The sequence below is a fragment of the Saccoglossus kowalevskii genome, chromosome 13 (genome assembly GCF_978046115.1).
Source record: "Saccoglossus kowalevskii chromosome 13, keSacKowa6.1, whole genome shotgun sequence".
NCBI lineage: Eukaryota > Metazoa > Hemichordata > Enteropneusta > Harrimaniidae > Saccoglossus > Saccoglossus kowalevskii.
The window spans coordinates 8745134-8763070 of record NC_140653.1 but is presented as its reverse complement, the minus strand read 5'-3'; the positions used below and the strand labels follow the sequence as shown (position 1 = coordinate 8763070).

The 17937-nt window shown below is 35.8% G+C and overlaps 1 protein-coding gene across 1 annotated transcript; it reads left to right on the top strand.

Moving 5' to 3' along the window:
- Positions 1-48: 48 nt before the first annotated feature.
- LOC100366396 (immediate early response 3-interacting protein 1-like) lies at positions 49-16934 on the top strand. The gene is made up of 3 exons (XM_002732663.3): positions 49-190; positions 15804-15905; positions 16676-16934. The coding sequence occupies exons 1-3, from the start codon at positions 100-102 to the stop codon at positions 16729-16731; spliced, it is 249 nt and encodes an 82-aa protein (XP_002732709.1). The 5' UTR covers positions 49-99; the 3' UTR covers positions 16732-16934.
- The last annotated feature ends 1003 nt before the right edge of the window (positions 16935-17937 follow it).

The window sequence follows — 17937 nt, the reverse complement described above, 5'->3', positions numbered from 1 at the left end:
TTTTTTAGTAATAGTGTTATTATGGTGGACAATGCCAGTGCTTCATTGTCGCAAAACTAAGTTGTCCAGCCGATAACGCAGCAAAGCTGGCAGTCAATCATGGCCTTCACGATTTACTCACTTTTTGAAGCTGTCTTATTGTGTATAAATGGTATAGCAATTCTTCACGAGGAACGATTTCTCAACAGAGGTAAGCACTGTTAGAAATAAAGTCAAAACGCCCGATCGATAACCAAATCCAGATTGAAATCCCCGGAGGTTTACTACCTCATTGCAGTGGCAATGAACTGCAGTTACAGTCCGCCGGGAAAAATTATATTATAACAATTATTCAGATGTCTTTAATAAAAAGGTCACTTAGGATATACACGAGATCCGTGACAGGAAAGACTTTCCAATGTACCCCACCCCTTACTCTAACTTTAACCCTCCACCCCCAATTCAGTTGTAATATGGCCCTTTAAATAACTAGGTGGGCAAAGAGGTGGGAGAATATTGGAAAATCTAAAAATCCGTATGGGAATTAAACAAAATTTTAGCTTCACAGCGACCATGGAATTAAACTAATCAGTGTCTTTCTCAATGATATACCGGGTAATTTAGCACACTACTTTTATTTACTGCAATACTATTGCCACCAATTCAATTTTAAATAGTTATAGATAGTAGCAGCTTGCAAATGCACATAGACATTCAATACTATTACTACTGCCTTAGACTAGCGCATGGCACAGTCTGGGCTATTTATTTCTTTTTAAAGTTTGAATTAAAATAAAAATATTACAACATGGAGGTGTAAGCGCGAAATCCCCTGTAACCGCAAAATCACCCAGACTGAACACAATTGCCGCGCCCTCTGTGGTGAAAGCAAGAACTAGTGTGTTTTCATACTAGTTTTTATGTTAATGAATGTTGTTATTTTTATGTTAATGAATGTTATGTTATGACAGGCAAGAATGTTATCCAATCAGAGTAACCTGAGTTGCATCAAAGACACTAGTGTCTTTGGTTGCACCTTCCGCAGTGCTCCAAATTCAACACATGGCTGACAGAATGATTTAGCTTTTCACTCCCGACGATTTTTTGTCAGTACCAATTAAATTGCAGGAATGTCAGATAGTGACAGCCATCAAAGAGTAACCTTTCAAAACGGGGACTTATAATTCGGTATCTGTATGTCTGTTCATAGGTCCATCCGGAGTCATATTTCAGAACATGTTGACCAAATCTATTCATTTTTTGCATGTGCCTAGTACTTTATCTGGGACATATGCACTTGCAATGGTTTACTGACTGTTTACTGACTGTCAGTTTTTGTTCAAATTTGGTACATACATTATACATGTTAGGATACATGTCTATGACAATTCATTTCGCAATCAGATCAAAGATGGTCGACTGGCAGCCATTTTTAGCTCCGCTGTCGACTGTCATATGAGTGATTGTCAGTCGTCGTCCGTGTCAATGTTTTACTTTTTGACTCCCGTGTGCGAAGCACAAAAAGGGAGTCTTTGCAGTTAGTGTGTCTGTATGTGTGTACATATGTATGTGTGTATGTATGTGTGTGTGTGTGTATGTGTGTCCGTCCGTCTGTTCCACTGATATCTCAAGAACCATACATCAGTTTTTGATGAAACTTGTTGCATAGATGCTCTGGACCAATGCGCAGATTTGATTAGGTTTTGGTAAAAATCCATGCATATTAATTACCTAATTTGCATGATAATCAGCTGATTTTTAGCTGTTCCATGACTGTTCCACTGATATCTAGAGAACCACTCATTGGATTTTGATGAAACTTGGCACACAGATGCTCCAAACTAATGTGCAGATTTGATTAGTTTTGGGTAAAAATCTGTGCAATATTAATTACCTTATTTGCATAATGATTAATCAATTTTTGGCTTTTCCACTGATATCTCAAGTACTAATCATCACATTTCAATGAAACTTGGTACATAGTTGTCATAGGACACTGCACAGACCTGATAGTTTTTAGGGTAATACAAGTACATATTAATTACCTAATTAGCATAATTAATTAATTTTCAGCTTTTGATATTTCGGTAGTAATTGTCACATTTCAGTGAAACTTGGTACATAGATGTCATAGGACACTGCACAGACCTGATAGTTTTTAGGGTAATATCAGTATATATTAATTAGCTAATTTGAATAATTAATTAATATTCAGCTTTTGATATTTCAAGTAATAATCATCACATTTCAATGACACTTGGTACATAGATGTCATAGAACACTGCACAGACCTGATAGTTTTTAGGGTATTATGAGTACATATTAATTACCTAATTTGCATAATTAATTAATTTTCAGCTTTTGATATTTCAAGTAGTAATCATTACATTTCAATGAAATTTGGTACATAGATGTCATAGGACACTGCACAGACCTAATAGTTGTTAGGGTAATATCAGTATATATTAATTAGCTAATTTGCATAATTAATTAATTTTCAGCCTTTGATATTTCAAGTAGTAATCATCACATTTCAATGACACTTGTGTCGGGGCGAGATGCAAATCATAGGTGTGTTTGTTAATTAAGTTTGAATTGTCTAGTTAGACTTCAAAATGTTTTCTATAATTAATATTCAATTTGCTGTATTATTTCTGTTCAGCAATAGCTTTGATGTTTAGTTTAGATTATTCGTATTCCTATTATATCATACATTGTATTTGACCTATGACGTTATTACCGCGATCAGTGATTGGTTTAAAACCGATCTATCACAACTTGAGTTTTGTATCATGTGACACTTGAGGTCCTCGTGCCATTGTTATCGTTATTATTATTTTTACGTTTGTTGTTGTTTCAAGCCGATGTTGATGTTTCCTTTTCAAAGTTCAATAAATGTCAATCCTGACATGAGACTTTCCAACTTCGTGAATTGTTCCGACCTATAGAGTACAGTGGCTATACTTCGAGCCAAATCACAGCCACATATTGGTGCCGAGACCAGGATTCAACGGAGCAATTCAAAGTTGCGCGACACAGTGAAAGTTTCAACCAGCACAGTTTTCAACATGGCACCAAAAATCACCACGCTAATCAAGAACAGAGATAGAGCAAGAGTCAAGCTACAAGCGGTGCTACAACCCATTGAACAACTAGTATCCAACTACGAGACAGCTCAAGACAAGACCGTCGCATATCGGGAAATCGCCGCAAGAAAGTTAACCGTCGATACGCGAGTCGAAGCCCTGGTCACCGCCGACGGATATGTCACGGGTCTCATCGATATCGACGACCCAGAATTCGCCGCTACTGACAGTTATGAGGTAGATATACTAAATCGTGTTGCTTTTATTACTTTATTTGTCAATCAAAACAATCCTGCTTCAATTCTAGACCCAAATCAACGACCAGTCAGCGTACAACGCCACCCACCTCAACTCAAAACTGTTCAACTGCCTCGCCTCGAGATACCCATTTTCCGCGGAGACCCACTAACATGGAACGAATTCAACGACAATTTTAAGGCCACAATTGATTCAAATACGCAGATTACCGATGTACAGAAGTTTACATACTTGCGATCATTTGTTGCCGACGACGCCAAGCAACTCATAGACGGCTATCAGATGTCCACCGAAAATTACAAACTGGCCTACGCACTACTAGAAAAGCGTTACGGACAGACACAACTTATTATTCAAGCGCACATGAAGTCATTATGGACGCGTGCACCACCCGATTATAACGCCACATCTTTGCGAACATTTCACGATAATCTGGACACAACTATTCGCTCACTCAAGGCTCTTGGACAGGATGAATCTCACTACGAAAAGCTATTGATACCGTTTTTACTCAAGCAACTGCCAGTTCAATTTCAACGCCAACTTTCTCGATCCAACACGGATGATACATGGACTTTGGCGACGCTCAGCAAAGCAATGCTACATGAAATCAAAGCTCTCAACATTGGATCAGACGACGCTGCTGATAGCGATTACTACCCATCGTCTGTTGCTGCTTTCAATACCAACAGTCAGTATCCTCAGTCAAAACAAGCAGCTGGTACCCATGGTAACTATCAATGCAATCCACATGTCTCTAACAAAACAAAATATACTGCTAATGCCAGAACACACACTGCACAAAACAATGCTAAATCACAGCAGTATACACCCAGATCACCACATTGCACTTACTGTAATGGTAAACATTATACCACAGACTGTCGTACCATAGCAACACGCACAGATCGTTTGAAATTTATACATGATAACAAGCTCTGTTTTAATTGTTTAGGTCATCATCTTTTGCGAGAATGTCGCTCCCGTTGGACTTGTCGCACATGCAAAGGCAAGCATCACACTTCAATTCACTCGACTATTTCGACAGACACGCAGTAAAATAAATCAAGCGATACCCACATAAATTTCGCGCATGTATCAAATCACTCTCCCAAGCGACCATTTCTCAATAGGCGGTCAAATACAGACCCACCACCACCCGTCTTGCTGAAAACCGCACGAATCACCACGTTTGGCAATGGTGTTTCTAGGGTCGCTACAGTCCTTTTTGATGAGGGGGCTGATAGGAGTTTTGTGACAACAAAGTTTGCAAATTCGATAAATGCAAACTCCAATTACTCGGAAACTCTCAATCTGAAATCATTTTCCAATTCGAAAACAGGGTATAAAACGATACCTCGTACCACTGTCGGTCTTCTACAGATAGATGGTATAAAGAGCGCAATCGACTTGCTCATAGTCAATGAAATTTCCGATAATTTAGATAACAATCTCACACACGATTTACGCAATATATCACATATACGCAACCTCAAATTAGCACACCCACTTTCTCACGACACTAACATGACTGTGGATGTATTGATTGGTGCTGACCATTATTGGGACTATGTTGGATCCCACATCATTAGAGGTTGCAGTCCTGTCGCAGTTTCTTCCGCTTTCGGCTATCTCTTATCAGGGCCTATTCCTTCAACTAGACGGAGGGGAAGAAATATCCAGACTTTTCATATATCCAGTGTGAAAGCCCCAGATACTGAACTCGATAGTTTAGTCAGCTCATTTTGGGATTTAGAGACAGTTGGTGTTTACGATACAATCAAGTCAAGCGAACTCAAAGTAGCACAAAATGAACAATACACACAATATATTGATCATTGCCTCACCACCGAAGATGGAAGATACACAGCTAAATTACCTTGGAAACCGGATCCCCCTACCTTACATACCAACTATCAAGCAGCAAATACTCGCACCAGAAAAATGATCGCCAAGCTACCAGACAAACTTGTCAAAGTTTACGACAACATTATCAATGATCAGTTGCATAGAGGTTTTATTGAGAGAGTCACCGATGATAGTACAGATATCGGGCACTACTTACCTCATCGCTCGGTCAAGAAGAACAGCGAGTCTACTCCAATTAGAATAGTGTACGACTGTTCAGCAACTACTGGTAAGGACCAGCCCAGCCTCAATCAGTGTTTAGATACAGGACCCCCACTTCTCAATTCATTAACGTCTATACTACTGAGATTTCGAGCAGACCCCATAGCATTAACCGCAGATATTGAAAAGGCTTTCTTACAAATTAGTCTACATGAAGCCGACCGGAAATACACTAAATTTCTATGGTTAACGGACTCAACCAATATTAATAGCCCTTTCGAAACCTTCCAGTTCAAGTCAGTTCTATTCGGCGCTACATGTTCACCCTTCATATTGAATGCAGCCATCAAACATTTAACGAATGAACACTCTTCAAAATCGACAGCCCAAGTTCTACAACAGGACATTTACGTCGATGACGTAGTTTCTAGTTGCGCATCTTCAATGGAAGCATTACAGTTCTATGAACAATCAATCAATATCCTATCTACACGCAAGTTTAACTTACGTTCCTGGAACACTAATGATGCATTTCTGAGACAAGTTATTGATATTGATGGTCGATCCAACTCAAAGTCTGACTTATCAATTCTCGGGATCCGCTGGGATTCTAAAGCTGACCTTCTGCGCGTAAAACCATTAAAAACGTCGAACTTCGGACAATTCACTTCTAAGCGAGATATCGTAGCATATAGCGCTAGTCTATATGATCCACTAGGTTTGTTTTCTCCTGTTCATATCAAAACAAAATTGATCATTCAACATTTATGGATCACCAATCACAACTGGGATACACCCATCGACTCTGAAATACTACAACAATGGCAAAACACAGCCGACGATCTCTACAAAGTGACGAACAATCACATCCAGCGCAAATATTTTGTCAACAATCCGACCAGTGTTGAAATTCACACATTTTCTGATGCATCAGACAAGGCCTACGGAGCCGCAGTGTATTTAGTATCTGACACCGAATCTACATTAGTGATGGCAAAAGCACGAGTTGCTCCCATAAACAAGCAAACCCTAACAATACCACGCTTAGAGTTAATGGGAGCCCTGATTGGAACACGACTTAGTCAATTTGTTGGTAAATCCCTTGAACGGAAATACTCAATCTCAAAATATGTGTTATGGTCAGATAGTCAGATAACATTACATTGGCTACATGGACGAGGTAAACAGAATGTGTTTACTCGCAATCGTGTGACAGAAATCAACTCATTTCAACAGGAACTCCACTACGTCAATACAGCAGAGAACCCAGCCGACTTAGTAACCCGAGGTATCACACCAGCTGAGCTATCAGAATCAAAATTGTGGTGGAACGGACCGTTTTGGTTAACTAATCGACAACACTGGCCCAGATGCGAGTTATTTGATACTCCAAACACAACCAATTCTGATCAACGTGTGAAGACAGGGGACACTTCAGTATCCACATATACGCAAGCCCCATCTTCAACGCCCACTGAAGTCTCTGAACAGACAGTACTTCACACTGTTGTTACAACAATGCCAAATTTAGAAAACGCACAACTAGGTCCTCCATTCAAATCGCCTACGATACGCGAACTATCAATCTCAGTCACAGAAACTTCCACAGAAGTCAACTACAATATTGACAATGTATTCCAGATCGAACATTATCAAAATTTATCACATCTACTTAGAGTTACAGCGTTTGTATTACGTTTCATTAACAAGTTGAGAGAACGCACAAAGAAGACAGCCATATTGACCTCTCCAGATGACAACAATCAACAAACAACAGCGCCCTCACCGACCGAACTAGATACCGCCGAGCTAGTTTGGATTCAGAATATTCAACATATGTACTACGCTGATGAAATTCGAAGACTAACCAAGAACGATGGTAAACTTGGAATTCTCTGCAAGCAACTCAAGCTATTCGTCGACAGCGATCAATTATTACGTGCAGGAGGTCGACTGCAGAATACCAACTTACCCTTCAACACTGTACACCCGATATTGATCTCCGGTAAACATGCGTTCACCACAATGATAATTCGGGACACTCATTTAAGTCTTCAACATGCCAGTACTAACGCAGTCACGTCTCAATTACGCGAGCGGTACTGGATAATCTCAATGCGACGCTACGTCAAAGCAGTTCTACGCCAATGCGTCATTTGCAAGAAAGTAGACGGTACGCCGTACTCCAAGCCAATTCCAGCGCCACTTCCTACCTTCAGAGTACAACGATCTGAACCCTTTTCTTCTATTGGAATAGACTATACCGGACACTTCTTCGTCAAAGACCCAATAAATCAAGCTATTGTTAAGGTCTACATCTGTCTATTCACATGTACTATCACGCGCGCCATACACTTAGAACTTGTCAGAGATCTTACGACTGAATCGTTTCTATTAGCCCTCCGACGTTTCACATCACGTCGCTCGACACCTAATCTCATCATATCGGACAATGCGTCAACGTTTGTATCAGCGTCACACCAGCTCAAAGAAATCATGCAAAATTCTACAGTACAACGCTATTTATCAGATCAACGCATAGCATGGAAATTTACTCCAAAGCGCAGTCCATGGTGCGGAGGTTTCTTCGAACGAATGATTTCTATTACCAAGACAAGCCTTAAGAAAGTTCTTGGGTGATCCTGTGTGACCTACGTCGAATTGGAGACTATTCTGACCGAAATTGAATCTTCAATAAATGAACGACCGCTGACATTTGTTTCTTCAGATATCGCCGATCTGAATCCGCTCACACCTTCACATTTGATCAACGGGCGTAGTATACACAGTTTACCACAAGCTACTGAAACGGTCACAAACCCCAATATCTTGATGAATCATCACATTGCAAATCACCGATATCGTTACCTCACTATGCTTCAAGATGCCTTCTGGAGGCGTTGGTCGCATGAATATATCACCGCTCTTCGCGAACGGCACATCAACCAACACAAGGGTGTCAAAACCAATAGAATCAAAGTTGGTGATATAGTTTTAGTACATGATGACATCAAGAAGCGCCTTCACTGGAACCTAGCCTGTGTTACCAAGTTATTACCAGGTTCGGACGGTATTGTTCGCGCAGCAGAAATCAAGACGAAAAGTGGAATGACCAACCGAGACATTTCACGTTTATATCCATTAGAGATATCAACTGACAACACACAATCTGATCAAGAAATATCAACGGACATATCTGCGACGTCATTGATCGATTCACAACCAATCAATGATGAAGTAGACAATTCTAACACAACGCAAATTCACAGACAATCACGAAGAAAGGCAGCTCAACTAGCCAAACAAAGAATCACCATGCAGTACAATGATAATTCTGTGTGAATAATTACATTGACTCTTTATCACATAGAGACTCTTTTACAAACTTTTCGATATCACCAGAGAACTCTTTTCAAAACAGTGATTTATTACTGAACACTAGAAATAAGTAAGAACAGTATTTCTCATAATAATGAATATTGCACAATTTAGGCAAGATATTCATTTGTATCATAATTCTATGTTATAATGTTCCCTTTATTGAATATTTGAGCATTTTACATTGATTCTACAGTTAAGCAAACCCACTATGTTTTGATACAGGTTTGCCAGCAACTCGTTTGCGCCCGGAGTATGTCGGGGCGAGATGCAAATCATAGGTGTGTTTGTTAATTAAGTTTGAATTGTCTAGTTAGACTTCAAAATGTTTTCTATAATTAATATTCAATTCGCTGTATTATTTCTGTTCAGCAATAGCTTTGATGTTTAGTTTAGATTATTCGTATTCCTATTATATCATACATTGTATTTGACCTATGACGTTATTACCGCGATCAGTGATTGGTTTAAAACCGATCTATCACAACTTGAGTTTTGTATCATGTGACACTTGAGGTCCTCGTGCCATTGTTATCCTTATTATTATTTTTACGTTTTGTTGTTGTTTCAAGCCGTTGTTGATGTTTCCTTTTCAAAGTTCAATAAATGTCAATCCTGACATGAGACTTTCCGACTTCGTGAATTGTTCTGACCTATAGAGTACAGTGGCTATACTTCGAGCCAAATCACAGCCACAACTTGGTACATAGATGTCATAGGACACTGCACAGACCTGATAGTTTTTAGGGTAATATGAGTACATATTAATTACCTAATTTGCTTAATTAATTAATTTTCAACTTTTGATATATCAAGTAGTAATCATATTTCAATGAGACTTGCTACATAGATCTTCTAGGATTATGCAGAGACCTGATTAGTTTTAATTGGATATTAATTACCTAATTTGAATAATGTTCCACTGATATATAAACCACCACAAATTGGATTTTAATGAAACTTTTAAAGAGAACTATGCGGAAACCCAATTAGTTTTTGGTAAATATTTATGCTTATTAATCTCCTAATTAACATAATTAATTAACACTGATATCTCAATTACTGATCATCACATTTGAATAAAATTTGGTACATAAATGCTCTAGAACAATAGACAGATCTGATTAATTTGGGTTAAAATTTGTTCATATTAATTCTCTAATTGGCATAATAATTAATAATTTTTTTGTTCTGTTCTGTTCATATTAGTTACCTGATTTACATAATTAGTTTTCAGCTTTTCCATCAATATCTCATGTACAAGTAATTTTGAATTAATTTTTAATGTGTCTTCAATACTCTCAGCACACGGGAGTTCTTTCTAAGCTTTCTTTGATTCGACTTCTTCTTGAAAACTACAAGCCTGAATGCTTTGATACTTGGTGTATATGTACCTTGGGTAGACCTCTCTTAGATTTGTTCATTTCAATTCTTTAAATTTGGTGAATATTTTTGTCATTTTTGGTAAAAAGTGATATTTTCAACTTCTTGTTAAAAACCGCAAGTGCAATTGCTTTGATATTACATATATAGGTAATACATCTGGACCTCTCTCAGATTTATTCATTTTGTAATGATATCTTTAATTCTCTGATTTTGGTGAATATTTTTGTCATTTTTGGTAAAAATTGATATTTTCGACTTCTTGTTGAAAAGTGCAAGTCCAATTGCTTTGATATTACATATATAGGTACTACATGTGGACCTCTCTCAGATTTGTTCATTTTGTAATGATATCTTTAATTCTCTAATTTTGATGAATATTTTTGTAATTTTTGGTAAAAAGTGATATTTTCCACTTCTTGTTGAAAACCGCAAGTCTGATTGTTTTGGTACTATACATATTGTTCATTTTCTAATGATATCCTCTGTTCTTTAATTGAAATGTGCATTGCTAACAGTGGAGCTATCTCAGCCGAGAGGCTGCTTGTTTTTGAAAATGTGGTATCTTATGCATGTTTTGTCAGTCTTTGTTGACTGGCAACCATTTTGTATTTTGAAAATGTGGTATCTTACACATGCTTTGTCAGTTTTTGTTCAAATTTGGTACATACATTATACATTTTAGATTACATGTCCATGACAATTTGTTTTACAATCAGATCAAAGATGGCTGACTGGCGGCCATCTTGCTTTTATACCATATTACTACTGTATATCTCCAAAGCTTAGGGATCATTTTCAATCATATTTGACACATACATCATACATATTGGAATACATGTCCATGTTGGTTTCATAATCAGATCAAAAATGGCTGACTGGCAACAATTTTGTTTTTTGACCATACTATTATATCTCCAAGGCTTATGGACCACTTTCTTTCATATTTGGCACATGCATATAGAAATACATGTTCATGTCGGTTTGCTCCATAATCAGATCAAAGATGGCCGACTGGCATCCATCTTGTGTTTTTTTTTTAAATGTGCAGTATCTTGGACAGGATTTGTCGGTTTTCAAACTTATTGCAAACATTATACATGTTGAGATACATGTCCATGATGATTCATTTCGTATCTCTGTACATGAGCCTGGACAAATAAAATTCAGTTTGGATACAAAAAATGCATGAATAGCATATCGTGTTTAATTTCTGAATTTCTGATTTTGGAAGAGTCATTTTATACATCGAATTTCTGTTGATACTAGACCAGTCTATCATTCACTCTAAATTAACTATGCATTTGATGCATATTACTTTATTTTTGGCATAAATAACATTACCCCTATTTCCAACGGGGACAATGACTTGTTTCACTTGCTTTAAATAATTTTATCCGAGCTGCGGCCTTAACGTCTTTACAGCAAATGACACATACCATATGAGTAGTCCATGGCGATAGCTCAATTTTCTTTACTTTCTTTGATTGGTGTGGTCGGCGCTAAGTTTTGCATCGGCTCCATACTCGTGACCGGTATCGCAATAAACTCAACTTTCTATAAAACTATGGTGTCTACATACTAAAAACTACCACACTTCTTAAAAGAACTGGAAACTACATTTTGCTCGGATGTTAAGTCTGCAGACGAATACAGAAATGGCTGACAAGTTGACCTTTAATGCGACCCACATTGTCTACCTCATTTTGCAGTGCGCATGCTCCCAATTCCTTTTTTGTATCCGTTCAGTGATGTCACTGCATAACATGAATAACTAATAGCAATAGATTAGCTGCAAATAGGACCAGTCTGTGGTGGTTTTGCGTTCACTCCAAATTTTAATTATAATAAGTCACCACAGCTGGGCCAGTCTACTACCGACTCACATAGTGTTAAACATTGTCAGTTCGCAATGTTGCTTACAGACAATTTTCCAGTATTTTGACTGTTGGGTAAACAAAGTTGTATAAGAAAACGATAAACCATGATAAAAGTGCATTGATAACATTTAATTTTTATACTAGACTGGATTTTGTGATATTTTATAAACTACCCTGTATATCCAATATATCTTTCATAGAACAGCCAGCATCTGAGGCAGACTAAAACAATGAAATTATTGTGTGTCTGAGATATGTTTAACAGGGTGGTTACTCATCTTGACCATAAACCTTTACACAGAAATAAGTTTAGAGTATTTTATTGCACTTGCATGCACTGTATAGATTGGGGGAAACAGTTTGTAGAAATTTCAGAATAAAATTTTAATAGCAAAAAAAAAAGACAAGGAACATACACCTGGAATGGTTGTTTCTCAATTTCTGAAACAACTGTAGTGGTTTGCACATCAACTCACTTGTGTAGTTCCAATTTTGAAAGCGGGTGCTGAATACTTCTAAAAGCAACATTGCTAACTGACTAGCAAATTTTCTTGCTAACTTGCTGCATGGGGTTTGAATACTGTGTGCAGTGGTAGTGAACACTAATGGCACAACAAATTCTTTTCATCTTCATAATTATTTATCAATTTTAAAATTCAAACTAAAACAAAAGATTTCTATGGGCCCTTTGAATAACACTTTCAAGTTACGTTGTGCACTGTGCTACCATTGGAATTGATAAATATTTATGTTGTTTTGATCTCTGATCTAGGATCTATAATCAAAGATCCTAGTAGGCCATTCTACATAAATTACATGCACATGTCAATCAAATGTATCGCTATAATCAATAAAATCCCAGATCCTAGTAGGCCATTCTACATAAATTACATGTACACATCAATCAAATGTATCACTATAATCAATAATATCCCAGATCCTAGTAGGCCATTCTACATAAATTACATGCACATGTCAATCAAATGTAACACTATAATCAATAATATCTCAGATCCTAGTAGGCCATTCTACATAAATTACATGTACACATCAATCAAATGTATCACTATAATCAATAATATCCCAGATCCTAGTAGGCCATTCTATATAAATTACATGCACATGTCAATCAAATGTAACACTATAATAAATAATATCCCAGATCCTAGTAGGCCATTCAATATAAATTACATGCACATGTCAATCAAATGTAACACTATAATAAATAATATCCCAGATCCTAGTAGGCCATTCTATATAAATTACATGCACATGTCAATCAAATGTAACACTATAATCAATAATATCTCAGATCCTAGTAGGCCATTCTACATAAATTACATGTACACATCAATCAAATGTATCACTATAATCAATAATATCCCAGATCCTAGTAGGCCATTCTACATAAATTACATGCACATGTCAATCAAATGTAACACTATAATCAATAATATCTCAGATCCTAGTAGGCCATTCTACATAAATTACATGTACACATCAATCAAATGTATCACTATAATCAATAATATCCCAGATCCTAGTAGGCCATTCTATATAAATTACATGCACATGTCAATCAAATGTAACACTATAATAAATAATATCCCAGATCCTAGTAGGCCATTCAATATAAATTACATGCACATGTCAATCAAATGTAACACTATAATAAATAATATCCCAGATCCTAGTAGGCCATTCTATATAAATTACATGCACATGTCAATCAAATGTAACACTATAATCAATAATATCTCAGATCCTAGTAGGCCATTCTACATAAATTACATGTACACATCAATCAAATGTATCACTATAATCAATAATATCTCAGATCCTAGTAGGCCATTCTATATAAATTACATGCACATGTCAATCAAATGTAACACTATAATCAATAATATCCCAGATCCTAGTAGGCCATTCTACATAAATTACATGCACATGTCAATCAAATGTATCACTATAATCAATAATATCTCAGATCCTAGTAGGCCATTCTATATAAATTACATGCACATGTCAATCAAATGTATCACTATAATCAATAATATCTCAGATCCTAGTAGGCCATTCTATATAAATTACATGCACATGTCAATCAAATGTATCACTATAATCAATAATATCCCAGATCCTCGTAGGCCATTCTACATATATTACATGCACATGTCAATCAAATGTAACACTATAATAAATAATATCTCAGATCCTAGTAGGCCATTCTACATAAATTACATGCACACATCAATCAAATGTATCACTATAATAAATAATATCTCAGATCCTAGTAGGCCATTCTACATAAATTACATGCACATGTCAATCAAATGTATCACAATAATCAATAATATCTCAGATCCTAGTTGGCCATTCTACATAAATTACATGTACACATCAATCAAATGTAACACTATAATCAATAATATCCCATATCCTAGTAGGCCATTCTACATAAATTACATGTACACATCAATCAAATGTATCACTATAATCAATAATATCTCAGATCCTAGTAGGCCATTCTACATAAATTACATGCACATGTCAATCAAATGTAACACTATAATAAATAATATCTCAGATCCTAGTAGGCCATTGTACATAAATTACATGCACACATCAATCAAATGTATCACTATAATCAATAATATCTCAGATCCTAGTAGGCCATTCTACATAAATTACATGCACACATCAATCAAATGTATCACTATAATCAATAATATCTCAGATCCTAGTAGGCCATTCTACATAAATTACATGCACATGTCAATCAAATGTATCACTATAATCAATAATATATCAGATCCTAGTAGGCCATTCTACATAAATTACATGTACACATCAATCAAATGTATCACTATAATCAATAATATCCCAGATCCTAGTAGGCCATTCTATATAAATTACATGCACATGTCAATCAAATGTAACACCATAATCAATAATATCCCATATCCTAGTAGGCCATTCTACATAAATTACATGTACACATCAATCAAATGTATCACTATAATCAATAATATCTCAGATCCTAGTAGGCCATTCTACATAAATTACATGCACAAGTCAATCAAATGTAACACTATAATAAATAATATCTCAGATCCTAGTAGGCCATTCTACATAAATTACATGCACACATCAATCAAATGTATCACTATAATCAATAATATCTCAGATCCTAGTAGGCCATTCTACATAAATTACATGCACACATCAATCAAATGTATCACTATAATCAATAATATCTCAGATCCTAGTAGGCCATTCTACATAAATTACATGCACATGTCAATCAAATGTATCACTATAATCAATAATATATCAGATCCTAGTAGGCCATTCTACATAAATTACATGTACACATCAATCAAATGTATCACTATAATCAATAATATCCCAGATCCTAGTAGGCCATTCTATATAAATTACATGCACATGTCAATCAAATGTAACACCATAATCAATAATATCCCAGATCATAGTAGGCCATTCTAGACACTTACATGGCAAATACATGGCATAATTACACTTCATCAATTTACTGATTCTAATTATGATTGGAATGCTACAGAGTGTTAGTATGTGAATGTTGTGAAAACCAGCATTGTGGATCATTTAACATTGTAAAGCGCCATCTAGTGGTCACTTGAGTGTAATTTTTGTCTAAGCATTCTTTGTGTATATGAGACAAGTTGTAGTTCTCTATATTGAGTTCATAATAATTTAATACCACTTACTGAATTGTCCTTTGTTGTAGTTGGATGGGGTAGTAATCAGAATATTGGAGGATTTGGAGAAGAACCAGGAATGAAGTCACAATTGATCAATCTTATACGTTCTGTTAGAACCGTAATGAGGGGTGAGTTTGTTTGTTTTTTTCAATTTTATGTCTTTATATTTGTATGTAGTGAGTTTTGAATTTGTGCTCTCCCACTTAGGCTGTGCAATAGCATTGATTCGAACATGATTCGAATCCATTTCTTGTCCCATGTCATCAGTGTGATAGAGCAAACATGTGTTTTTCATTTTTAATCATTTCATAAACTTTTAAAGGCAATCTCTACATTACAGAATCAATGTTTCTACAGAGTTGACGCTGAAACATTAAAATAACTGTGTTAAACTGCATATTCTTAATGAGCAGAAGTATAATAACCCCTCTTTGTTTGTGTGCTTGACATCTATCATGTGCATAATATCCTAACAACATATAACCTGAATCATGGTTAATAAGGATCCCTAGACCCATAATTTTCAGTATTGTAACATTTGATCATCACCTTGGAATTGCACAGCTGGACATCCAGCAATTAACTTCTACCTTCTCATACATAAAAACCTACATAACCCAGCTTTTCAATAGTCAAGAACAGTGATCGTCACATGTGTTCTTATTTTGTAAAAATAAACACATTTGGTTGCAAACCACATGTGATGCTATACATAGTATAGAAGCCACTTAGAATCACACAGATATGTTGACCTCTGCCCTTACATATATTACAACATAGCAAAAATTTTTAACATTCAAGTGTGGCAATGCATTTCTCTTATCAAACATAATTTGTAAACTGGTTTGTTTCACTGATGTACTGGAATTGTAACTGTTTGTTTCTGTTTTGTTTTCAGTACCGCTGATAATTCTGAACACAGTGACAATATTTTTTGAACTGATCCTTGGATAGAAGACATATCATTCCATATTCTTTATTTATTCCTACCTACTATATTGCATATGGTGTAGAATTAGAATCAATTGATTATTCAAACCTGGTCCGACACAAGGTGAAGCCTTTTGCATCAGCTTGTTTAGGGATATTTATTCCATTTCTGGATAAGAGTATGATTTCACTGTATTGAAGCTTGTAAGAATAAATAGTGAAAAATAGCCACAACTTTGTAATGCTGAAGATAATCAAAGCAATCTCAAAACAAAAGTTTTTTGTCTTAAGTAGGTTGAGGGTGCTGTAACTAAAGCTGGAAACTGAGTGTTGTATCATGGTGGTTCGCTGTATCATTGATTCACGACTTGCAAACACTGCCACTCTAAAAGGATTGTTAATATTATACTTGTTTGCCAGGGACACTCTGGTGACATTTGCAAATTCATCTGCAGATGTGTTAACCTTTGCACCACTAGACTTTCGCCAACATTTTTCTGCATTTTTTTCAATAATTCTGGGAATGAACCCTAATTTTGGAGCCATAAAAATTTAAGTCAGTTTTCAGTTTTTATTAAAAAAAATTGGCTATTTTTTTCCCAATCTTCTGAAGGAAAGTGCAGACTATAAACCGGATGATTTTTGAATTTGTGATGAAAAGAGGGAACTGGTGGTGAAAAGGTTATAAAGTTGCACTCACTTATACAAAACAGATTATTTTGTTTTCAACTCTAAGTGTCCTATTGCAAGAAATGCTGTAAACTCTATTTTATAGTGATGTGTTACAGTATTTTGTCTAACATTACATATTAGTTCTTTTTGAATAAATGTATGTATTTTTATTCAAAAATATTGGTTTACAAAATCATTTAAAATGAACTGATTAGTACCAAATTAATTTGTAAAACAATAAAACACTACCCTTGACTATTAATCAATTATTCTAGTATGCAGAATCTTCAATTGCAAAATTCCTCGTTCATTTTGAAGGTACAATAGAAAGTTAGTTAGTTACCTCGACTACAACATAATAACATCATGCTACTTACTGCCTTGGTTTGTTATCAGTATACATGTTAAAAAAAAAATACATATGACCTTAGAGAGCGCTATACACAGTTAATGAATTTGTGGGCATTTAATACTAACATTTTATGTACATCACACTGAATAAAGGAAAATATTTTTTCACAATACACGCGTTACTTTTTATTTTAATCACAGGAAGAC

What these genes read in the sequence shown, in the direction of transcription:
- LOC100366396 (XM_002732663.3), top strand. Translation starts at nt 100, where the DNA reads ATGGCCTTCACGATTTACTCACTTTTTGAAGCTGTCTTATTGTGTATA. An exon ending in GGAACGATTTCTCAACAGAG is followed by an intron (nt 191 to 15,803) that starts GTAAGCACTGTT and finishes CCTTTGTTGTAG; the next exon opens with TTGGATGGGGTAGTAATCAG. An exon ending in TGTTAGAACCGTAATGAGGG is followed by an intron (nt 15,906 to 16,675) that starts GTGAGTTTGTTT and finishes TTTTGTTTTCAG; the next exon opens with TACCGCTGATAATTCTGAAC.